The sequence below is a fragment of the Somniosus microcephalus genome, chromosome 5, assembly GCF_052327205.1.
Source record: "Somniosus microcephalus isolate GS21.2 chromosome 5, FLI_Smic_1.0, whole genome shotgun sequence".
Lineage (NCBI taxonomy): Eukaryota > Metazoa > Chordata > Chondrichthyes > Squaliformes > Somniosidae > Somniosus > Somniosus microcephalus.
In genome coordinates, this window is record NC_140991.1 from 223,203,199 (window position 1) to 223,224,470 (window position 21,272).

General features: G+C 42.7%; 1 protein-coding gene across 2 annotated transcripts in view; it reads right to left on the reverse strand.

Moving 5' to 3' along the window:
* adamts16 (ADAM metallopeptidase with thrombospondin type 1 motif, 16) overlaps positions 1–21,272 on the reverse strand; it is a 398,089-nt gene that overhangs the window by 82,261 nt on the left and 294,556 nt on the right. For both annotated transcript variants that reach the window (XM_085988720.1, XM_085988721.1), the window contains one exon: positions 6,305–6,431. In XM_085988720.1, coding sequence (XP_085844846.1) covers positions 6,305–6,431 — 127 coding nt within the window. The remainder of the gene's footprint in view (positions 1–6,304; positions 6,432–21,272) is intronic.

Sequence of the window (21,272 nt, forward strand, 5' to 3'; positions counted from 1 at the left end):
CCTCTTCCACCTAGAAGGACAAGGGCAGCAGGCGCATGGGAACACCACCACCTCCAAGTTCCCCTCCAAGTCACACACCATTCTGACTTAGAAGTATATCGCCGATTCTTCATCGTCGCTGGGTCAAAATCCTGGATGTCCCTACCTAACAGCACTGTGGGAGTACCTTCACCAGACGGACTGCAGCAGTTCAAGAAGACAACTGATTACCACCTTCTCAAGGGCAATTAGGGATGGGCAATAAATGCTGGCCTTGCCAGTGACGCCCACATCGCATAACATGAATTTAAAAAAAACTTAATTTGAAGTTCAATGTTTATTTCTTTGCTATTCCAACTTTCCCATTCTTAAAATTATATCTGAATGACTAACCTCACTGCACCTGATGTGATTCCCTAAAGATTTCTATAAAAAGGGAGTGGTTTAAAGGAGGGTCTCGCAAGAGGGAATGGGAGGGTTGTTGGGGGCCGGGTGGGTAAAAGTCATGTTAGGAAGGCTGCAATTTTCCTTGCGGGGCCTGGAGGATCACTCCTGCTTCTCCTGGCTCCACAAAGGAAAGTTTTAGACTTTGCTGAAGGGCCTCTCGTTTCTGCAAGCCAGCTGTAGATCTGCTTCTGTTAGCGGAAATCAGCATGGCTCAGGTCCTGGTTAAACCTACATCGGGATCATACTGATGTAATCGGACCCTGGTTTGCAAAGATTTATAAGGCTCCCACCTACTTTAAGTGGTTAAGTAACCAGCTTGTTTTTAACTGCCCACCCTCCCAGTGTCTGCTGGGCAGTTAGCGTTAAAAACCCCAAAGCTCGTGTTTAAGCTTTCTGATTGATTCAGTATCTTCTTATAATCGGCATTTCCACTGTGAAAAATAACCAATTAGAAAAAGAAAAAGCATCTCAATTTCAGCTGACAGGAGAGTTCTCCACTTCAGTCTGTAGAGCCAGCCCAGCAAATATAGAATATAATGTAAGTAGTAACTTTCCTCTATAACCTGCTCCCAACATTGCCACCACCAGTAATGCTTCAACCCTAACCTGTCATTCACTTCCTATGCTTGCATATGGAGTCTGGTCCTTGGCTAAGAGTTGCTCTCAGCCTTACCTTGTACCATCTTCACACTTGCTCCTCAGCCTCATGGACAATGCTGTGAGAGATATATCTTAAATAAAGCAACTATAACTGTATACTGAACTCTATGGTCGTGATTTTATCATCGGTGTCAGGACAGCTGGTTTCCGGGTTCCAGTCACGATCCTGGCTGCAGCTGCTCTGTCAAAGGGATTTTCCCTTGATTGGCCTCGTTAAGCCTGCCCTACGGGCTTCCTGGCCAATTAACAGGAAGCGGGTCTGATGATGTCATTTGATGACATGTCATCAGCCAGTTTCCTTAAAGGGACCACAGCCACATTGAGTTTGACAGTTGTTCTGTCAGTGTTTGACAGCATTGAGGTGCCACAAAGGTGGACGCTTGCACCCAGGCTCTCAAATGACTCTCTCCATATGCTTATAGAGGGAGTCACAGCACGCGGGGAGGTTCTCGTTCCTTCCAAGGGTGGAAGAGACCTCCCCAGGAGACCAACGCACCCTGGTTGCACATTGCACAGGAAGGCAAAAGCAGGGATGTCGTCGGGGATCCCTGGTTGCAGTGGCACCAACCTTTCAATTATCTCAGTGGATCACGAAATGTTACTGCAAAGCCACATTCAACCTCATCCTGCTGTGCCACAACACATCCCCAGCACTCTGCCTTCCCATCCTACTCACACCAACTTAGCTTGCACCTCCACTCAACCCTCTCTATCTACTTTATCACTTCCCCATTTCACTAGCCGCCCCTTACACTCACCCTCATCCTACTGCAAGCATAACAACTAACAACACACAAGGATAGGCACTTGAGAGGTTTAACCAATGTCCATGTGAAGTTTCTGGTAATGTGTTGTCATACAGTGAAATCTATTATTCTAACACTGTCCCTTATTGGACAGATCTGAGCGCACCTTGAGAAGTCTCTTACTGAGTTCCAGTGAATGTTCAGGCAGAAATCCCCCCACAACCTATAGTGATGTGTGTGCATGGAATGGCTTGGACATTAAAGGGATGCTTCGCGGTGCTGGTGTGGGGTGGTGTCAACCTGGCACATCATGTGGCAGCCAGGGTTAACAGCGGCAAGTGAAGTAAATCTGGCCATGGTGATGCCATTGCTGGCCTTTCGGGCAGCAATGTTGTCTGGAGCTGATGCCCTGTGTCCTGTGCAGCATCATGTGATGGCGGAGAAGGTTGGTGATGTTGCTGGTGATGATGGTGTGCCTGGTGATGTTGGTGTTGGGGCTGATCATGGAAGGATTCAGAGGACCAAGGTCTGATTTTTTTCCAGGGCACTGATGTAGCTGCAATAGATGTCAGCTGCAGGTGAGATGACAGATGCGATCTCTCAATGGTGACAGAGGTTGTTCCAATGAGGTGGCACTGGACATATAATTGGCTCTAAACACTTGCAAGCTAAAGAAATCTCTATATGTATTACAAATGCAGTAACCAACATTTTCTGCGCTCTGAAACTGACCATCTGCAACATGGCATCCTTTACACCACTTCTGCAGCAGTCAGCTTATCAGAAACATCAGAGCAGACTCAAATCACGCCAGGTTGAGCTGGCGTGTTCCCCGAGCAGTGGGTAACCCGTGGGGGAGAACGTAAAATTGGAAGGAAGCCTCAAAATAGTTTTAAATGGGCTCTTAACCATCCATTTAACAAGCTCAATTGTATCCCCCGTTGCTTGGTGTCGGGTCAGTTCTCCGCTGACAGACTCGACACCTGGGAGACTTGTGTGGAGGCGGGTTGACAGCGAGTTTCCTACCCAGTCAATCTTTGCTATTTTGACAGCGGACCCGCCTCCAAACCCGTCCTCGGAGCACCAGCAAATTTGCGGCCTATGTGTTTCAAAATAAGCACTGCCAGGCTAAGTAGAGACAGAGTAATGCTCCCATTACTTTGCCCCAACAACATGCCTTACCCCAACCTTAGATTCGTCCCTTCCAGTGAACCAAATTCCAGTGAAATTTCCAGTTCCTAAACTCATCTTTATGGCCTCTCTGCCAATTTAATGCCAAACCTAGAGTTACCAGAGAACTTTTGAGAGGATGAGCTGCAGATTGACTGACTCATATATTCACTGATACAAGGATTGCCAAACATTCTGGATCTCTGAACAAAAGCTGTGCCTACAGCTGGAGCATAATTAAACTACCAAAATGGATTTTAAAAAATGATAAAAGTAATAGCTTGCCCCCATACCACAGAATTACTTTTATCTAAAAAATGAAAATGAAGGGCACCAATGAGCAGACTGCATGCATTACACAGGGATACAAGAAGCAAGGTAAACCCAGACATAGTGGTGAATTTTAACCCCAAAATGGGTGGGTTGGGGTCAGGTGAGATGTTAAAATTTAAAAAATCTCAAACCCAACCCCCTCACTTCTGGGTTTAATAGAGGCGTGACAAGGAGCAGGCAGCCAACCTGTTCCCAGGAAGCGGGTTGGCCATTTAAATATTTTAATGAGGCTGGGAGCCTCAGATTTAACTTGTTTTGTCGGTTTAACCCTGGACGGCTGGGTTTCCCAGGCCTTCGGAAACCAAGCAGCTAAAAGGAGGAGAGGGCAGCTTCGGGGAGGAGGTAAGTGCCTTTACAGCACTGCTTGTGGGCCCGGAGGACCAGGAGTGCTTTCCCTAGCCCCTCAAGCTTACCGTCTTCCCTTGGATTGGACCCCCCACATACAAAGACCACCCCAATTGGGGATTGGACCCCTGCCCCCGGGATTGGGGAATTGAGGATCGGACCCTCACCAGCCGGGTTGGAGATCGGAGCCCCTCGCCCCAGGGTTGAGGATTGGAACCCCCCCGCCACATAGAAACATAGAAGATAGGAGCAGGAGTAGGCCATTCGGCTCTTCGAGCCTTCTCCGCCATTCAACGAGGTCATGGCTGATCATCCAAACCCTAGCACCCGGTCCCTACACCGACAGCCATCCCACCCAAGCCCTATCCCCGTAACCCCACGTATTTAATCCCCCCTAACACTAAGGGCCAATTTTTTTTATCATGGCCAATCAACCTAACCCGCACATCTTTGGACTGTGGGAGGAAACCGGAGCACCCGGAGGAAACCCACGCAAACACGGGGAGAATGTGCAAACTCCACACAGACAGTCACCCGAGGCCGGATTTGAACCCGGGTCCCTGGCGCTGTGAGGCAACAGTGCTAACCGCTATGCCACCGTGCTGCCCTATCCACACTCTCACTAGCAGCTGCAAGCTCCTTACCTGGGGCTGCGGCCTGCTCAGAAGTGCTTCCCGCCCAATTGAAACCCAAGCCCATCAATCAAATTGACTTTCAGGAGGGGATCCTGCTGTAAAAAAACTATGCACCAAAACTCCGTGTCCCCCCGCCCCCCCCCCCCCCGTCAATATTGGGGCCGCAGTGTTTTTTTGGGGGGGCGGGGGGGAGGAAGGCAATGGACCCTTCAGTTGAATTCAATTGAACTGGTACACATAGAAACAGTTTATTAGGTGCTTTGGTGGAAATGGATTTGTCGTGTCTAATAGAGGTCACAGTTAACTGCTCAGTGTGCAAAACTTTCTTACTCATCAATCTCCTGAGCCAAAAAGCATTTCAGTCAGCTGTGAGACACAGTTGCTTAACCTGGAATGCAGAGCTGCAAAATCACAAAATCTTAACAAGGCTCAGCAGTTGCGTTACCAAAGAGGACAGATGGAATCTGGCCATTCTGTTGAGCCAGCAGAATGGCTATTAAGAACAAAGTAAGGGAAATCGATTCCAAGCAAGTTGTCCTTATAAAGTGGGCATCTTGTTTATCCGGTGTCCTAATTCAGAGGCAACGAGGTTGGTTGGATTGGTAATAGGAAAAATGCAGTGCTCTACAAAAGATGGCAGTAAGTCACATTGCCATTCTGTACTTGACCTTGGAGTGCTCCACATTGATACTGTGACAAAAGTCAAAGTAGGTGACCCATTCACTAGTATTTTTTTTAATAAGTGCAAGAAAATTTATCAAAAAATACAAATGATAAAAAAATGCATATCAGCAAAAACTTTCACTAGATTGTCAAAAGTACGTCCAGCTTAAATGCCTGTGTATTTGAAAGCTGGAACAGAGAAATCACATTTCTATGTACTTACTACAGCTATTATGACTGTAGAAGGAAAAGAACATAACTTTGTAATTTCTTGGTTTAACAAAAAAGTAGAGGAAGCATTTGTTTACAAGGGTACCAAAGGAACCTAAGAATAAAATTAATTGTTCTCTTTAAAATACGAATGAATAATCTGAACAATGGAAGTCCATACTTGGAGGAGGAAAAAAGGTATCAAGATTAGTCACTGGTTAGCAATGTGTATGCACCTGAATTTGTAATGCTACTGAATCGCCTTTCCTTAAGTTAGATAGTTACTGAAAATCACAGTATTGAATACTAATGAATAATTGATGCCAAGAGCTAGTCTTCACTAGTTTTGGCATGGCATACCACTTACCTTATAATCTAAAATGTGAAGCATTGCTCCTTTGTTAAATGAGTTGTTTTTTCAAATGTATTTGTGACATTACCATAATGTATCTATGTACTCTGTACTTGCATAATTGTACAATGTATTAAACATTTAGGAAACAAATTGGACTACCATTAGACGACAGGGAGGACTGTGAGAGGAATTAAAGCATGCAACCACACAGTGTGTGTACTTAAAATGAGCTCATAACAATGTGATTAATGCATTTCAATAGTATTTCCTTCCCCCACCCAATGCTCCAAATGCTAATATAGCATTTGATAGGCAATTGGACGTACGATAATGCCACATGTCACCCAATTTCATTCATGCAGTAAAATGAGATATTTTCACATTGCAATCTTTCATTAACAACTCTTTTCAGTCTTTTCAATAGGAAAGTTAACCGCATAATAATAATGGTCTATTATAAAAGTATATTTTAGCAGTAAATGCTATTCAGTGGCATTCACCAATTGTAAAAAACTCATGTTTTTAATTACAAAAATGCCAAGTTTTATAATATCTATTGTCATCATCAAAGTCAATGACATGCACCAACAGACACCGACAGGCAGGGCATTGTCGTGGCAACTCCCCAAGGGTCTTACTGAAACTTAATACTTGCAAATTTTAGGATGTAACCATCTGTTATTTAAAGTGCTTTAAAAAGGAAGTCAAAAATCTGTTTAAATTTTCAGTAAGTAAATTATTTTAGTACTTTAAGCTTTTACCTTGCAGGACAAGCCTGTACATTACAAGAGATCACTCCAGTGGCTGGTCGACTCCTTGGATTGCAGAAAGGGAGGTTTACCTGTGCACGAAGATCACGGTAACATGCTACTCTTGTTGTCATCTGACCTACAGTGAACAAAAGCACATTTTTATACATCCCATCAAAATATTAATGCAGTCAATGAGATTTTAAATTGAAAAATGTTTGAAAGTTGTTTTAGCAATTTTTATCTGTATACAGAATGATAGTGTTGAAAACATCCTGGTATAGTCTAAATATAAAATTATCCAAGGGAGAGATTGCTTCCATCGGGCGGGAGGCTGGGAGAGCAAGCCCGTTGCTCTCCCGATGGAACCATTCCGTTGGCTAGCTGCTTTCACTTCTGGAGCAGCTTGTTGGGCGGAGAAGGTGTGAAATCTGGTGGCTTCATCGCGGAGCTCATCCTGTCCAGGTAAGTTGGAGGGGAGGGAAAGCAATTCTGGCTGAGGAGCGCGGAGGGTTAGGCACCTCCTTCCCTCACAAAAATTACATTTAATTTTACAAGAAAAAAATGATAAGTTCAGTCCTTGTTCAAAACAGATTGGGTTATACCAAAAATTTGATCAAACACAATTCTTTCAGAGCTGATCTCAAGTCTATTCTATTGTACTGTAACTAGAAATTTTCATTTATACCATTGTATTCCTCAAAATATTCAGTTAATATTAAATTACATTCAACAGATAGGCCCTTTAGGGAGGTGGGGGGTAGGGACAAAATCTCAGGCTGAGTGAACTCATGCCATCTTGTGCACCTCTCACAGATCCATTATTAAGATCCTATTAAGCCTGGAACTACTCCTCCTTCCCACTTCAGATGGGACTTACAAAACTGTAGTGGGAAAAGGACAGAATGAGAGAGAGAGAGAAAAGAAAGGAAATAAATAAATACAGGCCATATTCTGCTAATATTTCCTTGTACTTCCAGTATTTCACCATATAGAAATCTACAATGATAATCTGTGCTGAAAGAGAGCACAGAAATCTTGCACTCAAATAAAAGTTTCACATTATCAAACCAGATATTTTAAAACATTTAGTACCCATGTACGCTGTGATCAGCATGCTAATTGGTGAAATTACGTTTGACATTTTCAAATGAATATATCCAGTGACAGTAACATAGCTAATGTGTTTGTTCACTTCATAAAAGATGAACTGATTTTTTTTTAAATTAAAAAGAGCACTATCCTCATGTAAAAGTATTAGGGAGATTTATCTGGCAGACAGAGGAAGGTCACGAATCATTCTCATCACAACATTATTTGCAAATCATATGATGATGTGCTTCAATGCAATTTATACCATTCCATGATTGCGCAAAGAATAGAGCTTTGCCGAACTTTTTCATGACAGGATCTACATTCATTTCTCTTCCAACTACAAAAACAATAATGGTTCTACATGTTGTTTGTGTGGGGCTGCAAGACCAAGTATAATCTTCAGGTGAAGTGGAATGGTAGGAATTTACAATGAGAAAAAGTTGATGCAAAAGTGTGATAAAAGTAGGACAACAGGAAGTAAGGTTTGGTATCTTGGACATGCTCACAGATGTATTGGCCGAGATTTTGCTGTGGCAGGGCATCTAACGGCATTTACCATTAGTTAGACTTGCCCTTGCATGTTTACATTTTTAAGTGTTTTGCATGGCAAGTTGCTGAAAGTGCGAGCTGATAACGTCGCAGTGAGGGAAACCAGGCATCTAGGACCTGAGTGAACAGGGCAAGCAACTGTGTAGCTCCTTTAACCAATCAGATTTAAGGACTGTGAAATAAACAGCGCAAGGACTGAGAAGGAAATGTAAATTAGAGTGGGTGAATTTAATGTCAAATCAGGGACAGGAAGAGAAATAAAGAGAGGGAAAGAAAGATTGGATTAGGAGAGAGAGAAAAGAAAGAGATAGAAAGGAAATAAAAAATAAAATTTGACATCTTTAAAAACTCCACAACAATTAATACCTGAAGGAGTGAGATGCCACACTTGTAATAGTTACTTGTCCGTGATAGAGGTTGTTTGGCAGTAATTAACGCTTATCGCGACGTTAAAAGGGTACTTAGACTTGAAATGACAAGACTTAACTATCTGTGGCAAGTTTAGTTCATAACTACTGAGCAAATGCAACAACTGCAGGTTATTCAATGCAATTCATTGGTCAGGCAGATGATGAAATGCTGTTTTCGTGAAGCTAACAGCGTAGCAGTGTAACTTGCATAGCAGCTTTTGGATAATCACGTTTAATCGCATTACCGCCCCTCGCCTGAATTTGCTGTACCATTTACCATAAATAACAGTGATCACCATTAGCCTCACCATTTCTTTGACAGAAAATTCTGCACACACATACCAATGCTTAATTAGAACCAGACTACATTTGTTTTAAACTATATGATGAAGGAGCACCAAACTCATTGATTAATTTTTTACAGTTCTATTAAAGAAATAGGAGATGAGAGTAAAAGTAAGACCAAGGTAAAGAATAAAGGTAACATAAATGGCCAAGGAACAGATATTTATATGACTGTTAAAAATAAAGTGAGTGGAACAATTAATAAAAACAAATCCATTGCCTGTACAGCAATGTGCACAACATCTGAAACGAAAAGGGGGAACTGTAGGCAATAATTTGTAGCGAGGAGCCAGGTGTAGTGGGGCTAACTGAAACATGGCTTAATAAAGAACAGGACTGGCAGTTAAATATTGCAGAATATAATGTATTTAGTAAGGATAGGGAAGGAAGAAGGGTGGGATGGAGTAGCTGTACTAATTAGAGATAATGGCCCAGATTTTCCGGGGCCTATGTCAGCGTACGTGGTGCGTATGTGGCCGTGTCCTGCAAGTTCCGGGTTTCTGAATGCGCATCCCCGGGAAATGGACATTCGCTGGTTGAGAGTTGGGCTATTTGCCCAACGAATACCCATGAAACTCTTACGCCTGGTAAAAGTAGGCTTAAGGCCTTCTTTTACCAGCATAAGGGTGAAAATAAATATTAAAACATAATTTTAACATTCAAAAACCTGCAAAGTAAGTCTGTTTTATTTTTGGCCCGTTGAAAAATCTTTAAATTTATTTTTCAAAAAATTACATATTTGTTTTAAATGCTGTTTTAAATTGTATTTTAATTAATTTTAAACCTGTAATGATTTTTTTTATTTCAGTTTTGTTAAAATGTATTTTTTGAGTGATTCCTATTAAGCTTATGGGAATTTCGTATGTAAATGAATCTCCATAAGCAGAATGGGAATCCCCTTTCTATTGGTTGGGCCAGCCTATAGGATCCCAGGGACACATGTGAACCACATGCACCCCTGGGATACGTGTAGAGGCCCAGGAGCGCGAGTCTCCGTGGATCCAGGACCATCAGGTAGGTTTGTAGTTTTATTACGGTTCGGAGGCATCTGCCCATGGGAAGCCTCTGACCACAAATTCAGGCCCAATATAATGGCAGTAGAAAAAAGGTAGTAATACTATAGTTAGTAGTAAAAAACATAACTAACATTAAGATATAAATAGAATCCATATTGATTGATTTTGTTAATAGAGATATTCTACAGATCACCTAATATTGGAAGAGAAGTGGATGAAGAAATATGTAAGTAAATTTACAAAATGAGTAAAAGATGTTGAATGATAATAGAAGATTTCAACTACCTCCAAATAAACTGGCAAGAAGAGGTAGTAAAGGGGAAGGGAAAATTGAGGTTTTACAGTGTGTTCAGGACGCCTTTCTTACCCAGTATGCAAGAAGCCCAAAAAGAGAGCAATCACTGCTGGATCTAGTAATGGGAAATGAACCAGATCAGATAAGAGAAATAAGGGTAGTGAACATCTAGGCAATAGAGATCACAATATAATAAAGTTTAAAATATTGATTGAGAAAGATATAAGTAAGACAAAGACCAAAGTAATAGATTGGATAAAGCAAATTTTGAGGCAATGAGAATTTTTAAAAAGAGTCAGAATAGCAGAGGAAAATATTTAAAACGGTGATCAAGAGAGTTCAGGAGAAATATATTCCACTAAAAAAAAACTAGCCAATAATGAAATGTCATGGATGAATAAAGAGATATAAAGAGATAAGGTCAAAATTGAAACTAAAGAAAAAGGCATACAACAACAAGTACATAGACAAAGGAGAGGATGACAAAAGGGAATATGAAGAGGTTAGGAAGATGTAAAAAAAAAATTAGGAAAGCAAAGAGAAACTACAAAATTAAATTATCAAGGAATATAAAAAGATACAGTAAAACATTCTACAGACACATAAATACCAAAAGAAAAATCAGGATAGGGATAGGGACATTAAGGAATACATAAGATAAACTCACAGGTACTGACAGTGAAATGGAGGAAATATTGAATAGTTACTTTACCTCGGTATTTACCAGGGAGACTAACAAGGTGGACATGCTATTAAAAGAAGAAATCAAAAAGGGTATAACAATATTTAAGATAGAAAGGGGGGAGATCATTTATTAACTAATCAGACTTAGAGAGGATAAAACCCCTGGTCTGGATGGATTACATCAGCGCATATTAAAAGTAGTTAGGGGAGAGATAGCAGAGGCACTATTACATATATATATATATAAATTCATTAGAAAAGGGAATAGAGCCAGAGGACTGACGAACAACTAATGTTATTCCTATATTTAAAAAAGGAGATGGAACTATAGACTAGTTAGCTTTATGTCAGTAGCAGGAAGGATAATGGAATCTTTACTCAAAGATGTAATAGAAAAACATCTAGTAACCGAAAATATAAGAGATTTCAAAAGGGAAGGTCATGCTTGACCAACCTTAAGAATATTTTGAAGAAATAACAAAGAATAGTCAAGAGATGTAATATATCTGGATTTTCAATTTTTTTTATTCGTTCACAGGATGTGGGCATCACTGGCAAGGCCAGCATTTATTGCCCATCCCTAACTGCCCTTGAGTGGCTTGCTAGGCCATTTCAGAGTCAACCACATTGCTGTAGGTCTGGAGTCACATATAAGCTGGGTAAGGATGGCAGATTTCCTTCCCTAAGGAACATTAGCAAACCAGATAGGTTTTACAACAATCCAGTAGTTTCATGGTTACTAATACTGATACTAGCTTTTTATTCCAGATTTATTTGTTGCCATGGTGGGATTTGAACTCACATCTCAGGGATCATTAGCCCAGGCCTACTTGGATTACTAGTCCAGTACCATAACCACTATGCTACTGTTCCCAATAAGGTACTGCATAGAAGACTCATGACTAAGGACAAAGCATGTGGAGTCAGGGGACAAGTAATAGAATGGATAGCAAGCTGGCTAAAAAACAGAAAACATAGAGCAGGGGTTAAGGGTTAATCAACATTTTAATCAACATTTCATTGTGCAGTACACACGTCTGCTGCATATATGACAAATAAAATTGAATTGAATTGAAAGGGTAGCTACTGGGACTGGCAAAAGTTGGGAAGTGGTGTTTCACAAGAATCAGTGCTGGGACCACTGTTGTTCAGAATTTACATTAACGATTTGGACTCGGGAATCGGAAGTATAATTTCAAAATTTATGGATGACACCAAATTGGGGAGTGTAGTTAATACAGAGGAGGAATGCGACAAACTACAGGAAGACATTAATAAACTTGCAGAGTGGGCATGTAATTGGCAAATGAACTTCAATACACGCAAGTGTGAGGTGGTGCATTTTGGTAGGAAGAATAAGCAGGCCACATACTCCTTGGAAAGTAAGAATCTAAATGGGGTAGAGGCGCTAAGAGATCTAGGGGTACAGACACACACATCACTAAAAGTAGTGATGCAGGTTAATAAGGCCATGAGGAAAGCAAACAATGCATTGGGGTTCATTTCTAGAGGGATAGAATTGAAAAGCAGAAAAGTTATGTTAAACTTGTATAGAACCTTGGTTAGACCACCCTTGGAGTAGAAAAGAGAAGGCCAAGGGGTTACCTGATAGCGGTCTTTAGGATTTTGAAAGGATTTGATATTGTACACAGAGAAAACATTTCCACTTGTGGCGGAGTCCAAAGCGAAAGGTCATAAATATAAGATAGTCACTAATAAATCCAATAAGAAATTCAGGAGAAATTTCTGTTCCCAAAGTGTGGTTAGAAAGTGGAACGCGCGATCACGAGGTGTAGTTGAGGCGAATAACATAGATGCATTTAAGGGGAAGCTAGATAAGCAAGAGGGAGAAAGAAATAGAAGGATATGCTGATAGGGTTAGATGATGAGGGGTGGGAGGAAGCTCATGTGGAGCATAAACCTTGGCATAGACCAGTTGGGCCAAATGACCTGTTTCTGTGCTGTAGACTCGACGTAACTCTTCCCAGAGGTACAGCCATATGCTGGCTATTTTACATTTGATCCAGTACCTGTGCTGTGCCACCAAGCTACAAAGTTTGAAAATGTACTACAATATTATACTGTAATATAGACATTAAAAAAAAAGTTCTGTTCCAATTGCTGTTGATTGTGAACAAAAAGGGCTTATGCTCCAACAGGCTGTGCAGAAGTTTGCTTTACATTTTTGGGAAAAGAAACCTTTTTAAGCAATATGGTTCCAGGAGCGTCAACCCTCTGACAGCATCAAAAAATTTTTAATGTAAGGTCATACAAATTTATGTGCTGATGGCACCTTATAGGCGTCAGTAACAAGAACATGATGTGAACAACAAAAGTCATTCAGAGATGAAAACATGCTGGCCACGATATTACTCTTCCCCCTGCCACCCCATCCCCACACCTTTGATCGCTAACCAGGTCCCTTGCTGTTTGTGGTCTACATTAATGACTTGGATATGAATGTAAAGGGTATGATCAGTAAGTTCGCGGATGATACAAAAATTGGTAGGGTGGTAAATAGCGAGGAGGGTAGCCTCAGTCTGCAGGACGATATAGATGGGTTGGTCAGATGGGCGGAACAGTGGCAAATGGAATTTAACCCGGAAAAGTGCGAGGTGATGCACTTTGGGGGGACTAACAAGGCAAAGGAATACACAATGAATGGAAAGACCCTAGGCAAGACGGAGGGTCAGAGGGATCTGGGTGTGCAAGTACACAGATCCCTGAAGGCGGCGGAACAGGTGGATAAGGTGGTAAAAAAGGCATATGGGATACTTGCCTTCATTAGCCGAGGCATTGAATATAAGAGCAAGGAGGTTATGATGGAGCTGTATAAAACACTGGTTAGGCCACAGCTGGAATACTGTGTGCAGTTCTGGTCGCCACACTACAGGAAGGATGTGATCGCGTTAGAGAGGGTGCAGAGGAGGTTCACCAGGATGTTACCAGGGCTGGAGCGCTTCAGCTATGAAGAGAGACTGGGCAGATTGGGTTTGTTTTCCTTGGAGCAGAGGAGGCTGAGGGGGGACATGATTGAGGTGTACAAAATTATGAGGGGCATAGATAGGATGGATGCTGAGGAGCTTTTTCCCTTAGTAGAGGGGTCAATAACTAGGGGGCATAGATTCAAGGTAAAGGGCGGGAGGTTTAGAGGGGATTTGAGAAAGAACTTTTTCACCCAGAGGGTGGTTGGAGTCTGGAACTCACTGCCTGAAAGGGTTGTGGAGGCAGAAACCCTCACAACATTTAAGAAGCATTTGGATGTGCACTTAAAATGCCATAGCATACAAGGCTACGGGCCAAATGCTGGAATATGGGATTAGATTAGACAGGGCTTGATGGCCGGCGCGGACACGATGGGCCGAAGGGCCTCTATCCGTGCTGTATTACTCTATGACTCTAATTTACATGGCTTTGATATGTCCCTGACACAGGCTTGATCCATGGAAGGTGCCTGCAGACAGAATCAGTGGTGAAAATCCAGCTGGTGCCAGAGGCCTGAGACACGTGCTGCAAAGATAATGACCAATGTCTGCAGGGCTCTCTGGCTGCTCTACAAAAACAGCAGCCGGATGCCTTCCAACTCTAAAAATATAAGAAATAGGAGCAGGATTAGGCCATTCGGCTTCTCAAGCTTGCTTCGCCATTCACAAAGATCATGGCTGATCTTCGACCTCAGCTCTACTTTCCCGCTCGATCCCCATATTCTTTGATTCCCCTAGTGTCCAAAAATCTATCGATCTCAGCCTTGAACATACTCAACGACTGAGCATCCTCAGCCCTCTGGAGCAGAGAATTCCAAAGATTCACAACGCTGAGTGAAGAAATTCCTCCTCATCTCAGTCTTAAATGGCCGACCTCTTATCCTGAGACTATGCCCTCTAGTTCTAGACTCTCCAGCCAGGGGAAACAACCTCTCAGTATCAACCCTGTCAATCCCCTTCAGAACCTTGTATGTCTCAATGAGATCACCTGTCACTCTGATGGATCTCTGGAAAAAAAGACCATTTACCCTTTTGGGCCTTCTTCCTCTTACTGCCTGAAACTCTCAGGCCCTCCAATTGAGGGGGCAGGGTAGGGTCAGATGGCTTCTACTCAAGGCAGCCCTGAGCTTGGGGGCCTTCCGGTGAACCTTCAGGAATACAAGATGCGAAAGTCAGTAATGCCCCTCCCACCTAATTTATGTGCCTGCTGAACAACTGGGGCTGCAACTACGCCACCGCCTCCCTGCTCTCGCCCCCCGGAGGGAGCTCCGGAAATCCTGGAGGAACATAAAGATGGTGAAGAACCAGACCATGGGCCTCAGCCCCTTTTTCCTCTCCAGTGTGCCTGCCATCTGAGCATTATCCAGGTGAATTGAAGAGGAATATCATGTCATTCTCTCCTGGTCATATAAATAACACTTAATTTATTTAATTGACATTAATCCATTATTGAAAAATTTTCACATGTAAAATGCTGAAACACATGAGAAAGTTTAAGGTCACTGGGGTTAAATTCAATAAGACCTGAAAATGGGCGCGGGGTCGTGATGTCCGATTTACCCGCACCTGTTGAAAGTAATGCAGGCAGCAGGTGAAATTCGTGCTGCCTACTCATCAACACGATTGAAGTGCTAAGCCCAGCGCTGAACGCACTGCTGGTTGGCTCAGTGCTCAGCAGGGGGCTGAATTTTGTGGGAAGTGTATAATATGATTGAATTTTACATTAAGTTTGAGAGCGATGTAGTCCAATCTGAAACTAAGGTCTTCAATCTAAACAGAGGAAACTACAAGGGTATGAGGGACAAGTTGGTCATGGTTGGGAGACTACACTAAAAGGTATGAAGGTGGACATACAATGGCTAACATTCAAGGAAATAATGCATAATTTGCAACAAACATATATTCCTCTAGGGCATAAAAACCCAAAAGGAAAAGTGATCCAACCATGGCTAACAAAAGAAATTAAAGCTAGTATTAAATCAAAGGAGGAAGCTTATAAAGTTGCCAGAAAAAGTGGTCAGCCTGAGGATTGGGATCTTTATAGAAATCAGCAAAGGGGGACCAAGAAATTGATAAAGGGAAAATGGAATATGAGCACAAACTAGCGAAAAATATAAAAACGGATTGGAAAAGCTTTTATAGGTATGTGAAAAGGAAAAGACTGGCGAAGGTAAATGTAGGTTCTTTACAGTCAGAGACAGGAGAATTTATAATGGGGAATGAGGAAATGGCTGAGAAATTAAATAAATACTTTGTTTCTGTCGTCACAGAGGAAGACACAAAAAACGTCCCAGAAATACGAGAAAACCAAGGGTGTGGCGAGAATTATTAGTAAAAAAAAGTACTAGCAAAATTAATGGAACTAAAAGTCGATAAATCCCAAGGGCTGGATGACCTACATCCTAGGGTTTTGAAAGAGGCGGCCATTGGGATAGTGGACGCATTGGTTGTCATCTTCCAAAATTCTATAGATTCTGGAACGGTTCCTGCAGATTGCAGGATAGCAAATATAACCTCGCTATTTAAGAAAGGAGGGAGAGAGAAAATGGGGAACTACAGACCTGTTAGTCTCACATCAGTAGTTGGGAAAATGCTAGAATCTATTATAAAGGATGCAATAACTGGGCACTTAGAAACTAATAGTAAGATTGGGCAGAGTCAACATGGATTTATGAAAGGGAAATCCTGTTTGACAACCTATTGGAGTTCTTTGAGGATGTAATTAGTAGAGTAGACAAAGGGGAACCGGTAGATGTGGTGTATTTGGATTTTCAGAAGGCCTTCGATAAGGTCCTACACAAGAGGTTGGTGAACATAATGAGGGCACATGGAATTGGGGGTAATATACTAGCATGGATTGAGAATTGGTTAACACCAGAAGACAAAGAGTAGGCATAAACGGGTCTTTTTCAGGATGGCAGGCTGTGACTAGTGGGTTACCACAAGGAGCGGTGCTTGGGCCCCAGCTATTCACAATCTATATCAATGATTTGGATGAGGGGGCTAAAAGTAACATTTCCAAATTTGCTGATGATACAAAGCTAGGTGGCAGTGTCAGTTGTGAAGAGGATGTGAAGAGGCTTCAAGGGGATTTCGACAGGCTCAGTGAGTGGGCGAGAACATGGCAGATGGAATATAATGTAGATAAATGTGAAGTTATCCACTTTCGTAGAAAAAACAGAAAGGCAGAGTATTTCCTAAATGGTGAAAGATTGGGAAATGCAGATGCTCAAAGGGATCTGGGTGTCCTTGTAATGAGTTACTGAAAGTGAATGTGCAGGTGCAGCAAGCCATTAGGAAGGCAAATGGTATGCTGGCCTTCATTACAAGAGGATTTGAGTACAGGAGTAAAGAAGTCTTACTCCAATTATATAGGGCCTTGGTGAGACCACACCCGGAGTACTGTGTACAATTTTGGTCTCCGTACCTAAGGAAGGATATACATGCCATAGAGGAAGTGCAACAAAGGTTCACAAGATTGATTCCTGGGATGGTGGGACTGTTGTATGAGAAGAGAGTGAGTAAACTAGGCCTATATTCTCTTGAATTCAGAAGAATGAGAGGGCATCTCATTGACGCATACAAAATTATTATAGGGCTTGATAGGGTAGATGCTGGGTGAATGTTTCCCTTGGCTGGGGAGTCTAGAACCAGGGGCCACAGCCTCAGGACTGAGATGAGAAGAAAGTTCTTCACACAGAGAGTGGTGAATCTTTGGAATTCTCTACCCCAGAGGGTTGTGGAGGCTCAGTCATTGGGTATATTCAAAACAGAAGTCGATCGATTTCTGACTAGTGAAGGCATCAAGGGATATGGCGATAGTGCCGGTGAATGGAGTTGAGGCAGAAGATCAGCCATGATCTCAGTGAACGGCGGAGCAGGCTCGAAGGGCCAAATGGCCTACTCCTGCTCCTATTTCTTATGTTCTTACGCGTGATTTCTATTTAAAGGTAGCCTGCAGTGTGAAATGCAGTCTGTGCTTCTTAAAGGGGAGATGCTTTCTGAAAGAAGCACCTCATTGTTAGCATAGTAGAGGAAAGGGGAAGGTACCTATGGCTCAACAGGACAGAGAAAGGGCACCTTGGTACTCTGGCGCAGCGGATACCATTTTTGTTCCAAACTGGCCTTAACTAGGGTATTGAATTTCGCAGCCACAGTTCTTCAACAATACTGTTGTAGTTCACTAGCACATCACTCCGCTCATACCCATATGGCCATAGTCCTACCAGAGACTGCCAATGCAATTTAGTAGAAGTGATCACTAGAAAGCTACTTATTTTGAGTGCGCTGTATCAGGAATGCCGCCCATTCTATGGAACAGTAAAACATTAGCCAAACAGTTCTACAGCATTGGAGAGTGTCTCAAGACTATTATCCTCAAAATAAAAGTATAATCAAAATCACTTGTCCATAAAATCGCTTCAACATGTAATTTTTAAGAAAATGTATATTTTAGCCATATTCATTTCAATGTTTGTTTTACTGCAGTTTTCAATATCAAATTCCACATATTGGGCAGGAAAGAGACAGAATGCATGGTGTCCATTTATATTAAAGTCAAACAGCTTCAATGAACTGTGAAAGACTGGTTGGGAATATAGCTTTACGGTAGCAAGTTCCATCAAACCTTCTGTGCTGCACATGTAAAACTGAAACCATGCAAAAGCCCCAAAAGGCCAATTCGTTAAACGGTTTGAGAATTTTGTACAAAGTCTTGCTTGCAGATTTATAAGTTAAATGAGGTTACATTGCGATATCTACTTGTATACATAGGAACATAGGAAAGAACAAGATTGGAAAAGACTCTTCAGTCCATCTGACTGGTCTCAAAGCTAAAAGCTCTCAGTTTCAAAATCCCTCAAATACTTTCATGACTCTCATTATTCCACATTATCTCCCTCCACTGTCCCCGTGGACAGTCCATTCCACATTATCTCCCTCCACTGACCCAGTGAACAGTCCATTCCACATTATCTCCCTCCACTGTCCCCGTGAACAGTCCATTCCACATTATCTCCAAACACTGTCCCCATGAACTGTCCATTCCACATTACCTACCTCCACTGTCCCCAGGGACAGTCCATTCCACATTATCCCCCTCCACTGTCCCCGTGAACAGTCCATTCCACATTATCTCACTCCACTGTCCCTGTGAACAGTCCATTCCACATTATCTCCCTCCACTGTCCCCGTGAACAGTCCATTCCACATTATCTCCAAACACTGTCCCCATGAACTGTCCATTCCACATTACCTACCTCCACTGTCCCCAGGGACAGTCCATTCCAAATTAGCTCCCTCCACTGTCCCCGTGAACAGTCCATTCCACATTATCTCCCTCCACTGACCTCGTAAACAGTCCATTCCACATTATCTCCCTCCACTGTCCCCATGACCAGTCCATTCCACATCATCTCCTTCCACTGTCACTGTGAACAGTCCATTCCACATTATCTCCCACCACTGTCCCCATGGACAGTCCATTTCACATCGTCTCCTTCCACTGTCACTGTGAACAGTCCATTCCACATCGTCTCCTTCCACTGTCACTGTGAACAGTCCATTCCACATTATCTCCCTCCACTGTCCCCGTGAACAGTTCATGCTAGATTATCTCCCTCCACTGCCCCCGTGAAAAGTCCATTCCACATTTACTCCCTCCACTGTCACCGTGAAAAGTCCATTCAACATTATCTCCCTCCACTCTCCCCATGGACAGTCCATTCCACATTATCTACCTCCACTGCCCCGTAAACAGTTCACTCAACATTAAATCACTCCACTGTCCCTGTGAACAGTCCATTCCACATTATCTCCCTCCACTGTCCCTGTGAACAGTCCATTCCACATCATCTGCCTCCACTGTCCCTGTGAACAGTGCATTCCACATTATCTCCCTCCACTCTCCACATGGAGAGTGAATTCCACCTTATCCACCTCCACTGTCCCCGTGAACAGTCCATTCCACGTAATCTATCTCCGCTGTCCCCATGGACAGTCCACTCCACATTATCTACCTCCACTGTCCCCATGGACAGTCCATTCCACATCATCTTCCTCCACTGTCCCCGTGACCAGTCCATTCCATATCATCTACCTGCACTGTCCCCATGGGCAGTCCATTCCACATCGTCTCCCTCCACTGTCCCCGTGAACAGTCCATTCCACATTTACTCCCTCCACTGTCACCGTGAACAGTCCAAAGATATGCAAGTTAGGTTGATTGGCGATGATAAATTGACCCTTAGTATTAGGGGGATTAAATACGTGGGGTTACGGAGATAGGGTGGGATATGTGTTGGTGTAGGGGTTACGGGGATCGGGTGGGATATGTGTCAGTGCAGGCACGATGGGCCGAAATGGCCTCTATCTGCACTGTGGGGTTTCTGTGATTCTGTGAACAGTTCACTCCAAATTATCTCACTCCACTGTCCCTGTGAACAGTCCATTCTACATCATCTGCCTCCACTCTCCCTGTTTACAGTCCATTCCACATTATCTCCCTCCACTCTCCCCATGGACAGTGAATTCCATGTTATCCACCTCCACTGTCCCCGTGAACAGTCCATTCCACGTTATCTACCTCCGCTGTCCCCATGGACAGTCCACTCCACATTATCTACCTCCACTGTCCCCGTGAACAGTCCATTCCAAATTATCTACCTTCACTGTCCCTGTGGACAGTCCATTCCACATTATCTCCCTCCACTGTCCCTGTGGACAGTCCATTCCACATTATCTCCCTCCACTGTCCCTGTGAACAGTCCATTCCACATTATCTTTGGGCTAACCAAATTAGTAACAATACTGTGGAGGAGGAATTCCTGGAGTGTTTACGGGATGGTTTCCTGGACCAATATGTCGAGGAACCAGCCAGAGATCAGGCCATCTTAGACTGGGTATTATGTAACGAGAAAGGATTAATTAGCAATCTTGTTGTACGAGGCCCCTTGGGTCGGAGCGATCATAATATGATAGAATTCTTCATTAAGATGGAGAATGAAGTAGTTGACTCAGAGACTAGGGTCCTGAATTTAAATAAAGGAAACTACGATGGTCTGAGGCGCGAGTTGGGTAGGATTGATTGGGGAATGTCACTCAAAGGGTTGATGGTGGATAGGCAATGGCAAACATTCAAAGACTGCATGGATGAACTATAGAATTTGTTCATCCCAGTTTGGCATAAAAATAAAACAAAAAAGGTGACTGAACCGTGGCTAACAAGGGAAATTAGGGATAGCATAAGATCCAAGGAGAGGACATATAAATTGGCCAGAAAAAGCAGTAAACCTGAGGATTGGGAGCAGTTTAGGCTTCAACAAAGGAGGACAAGGGGATTAATTAAGGGGAAAATAGAATATGAGAGTAAGCTTGCAGGGAACATAAAAACTGACTGTAAAAGCTTTTATAGATATGTGAAGAGAAAAAGATTGGTGAAGTCAAGCGTAGGTCCCTTGCAGTCAGAATCAGGAGAATTTATAATGGGGAACAAAGAAATGGCATCCAATTAAATACATATTTTGGTTCTGTCTTCACAAAGGAGGACACAAATAACCTCCCAGAGATGTCGGGGAACATAGGGTCTGATGAAAGGGAGGAACT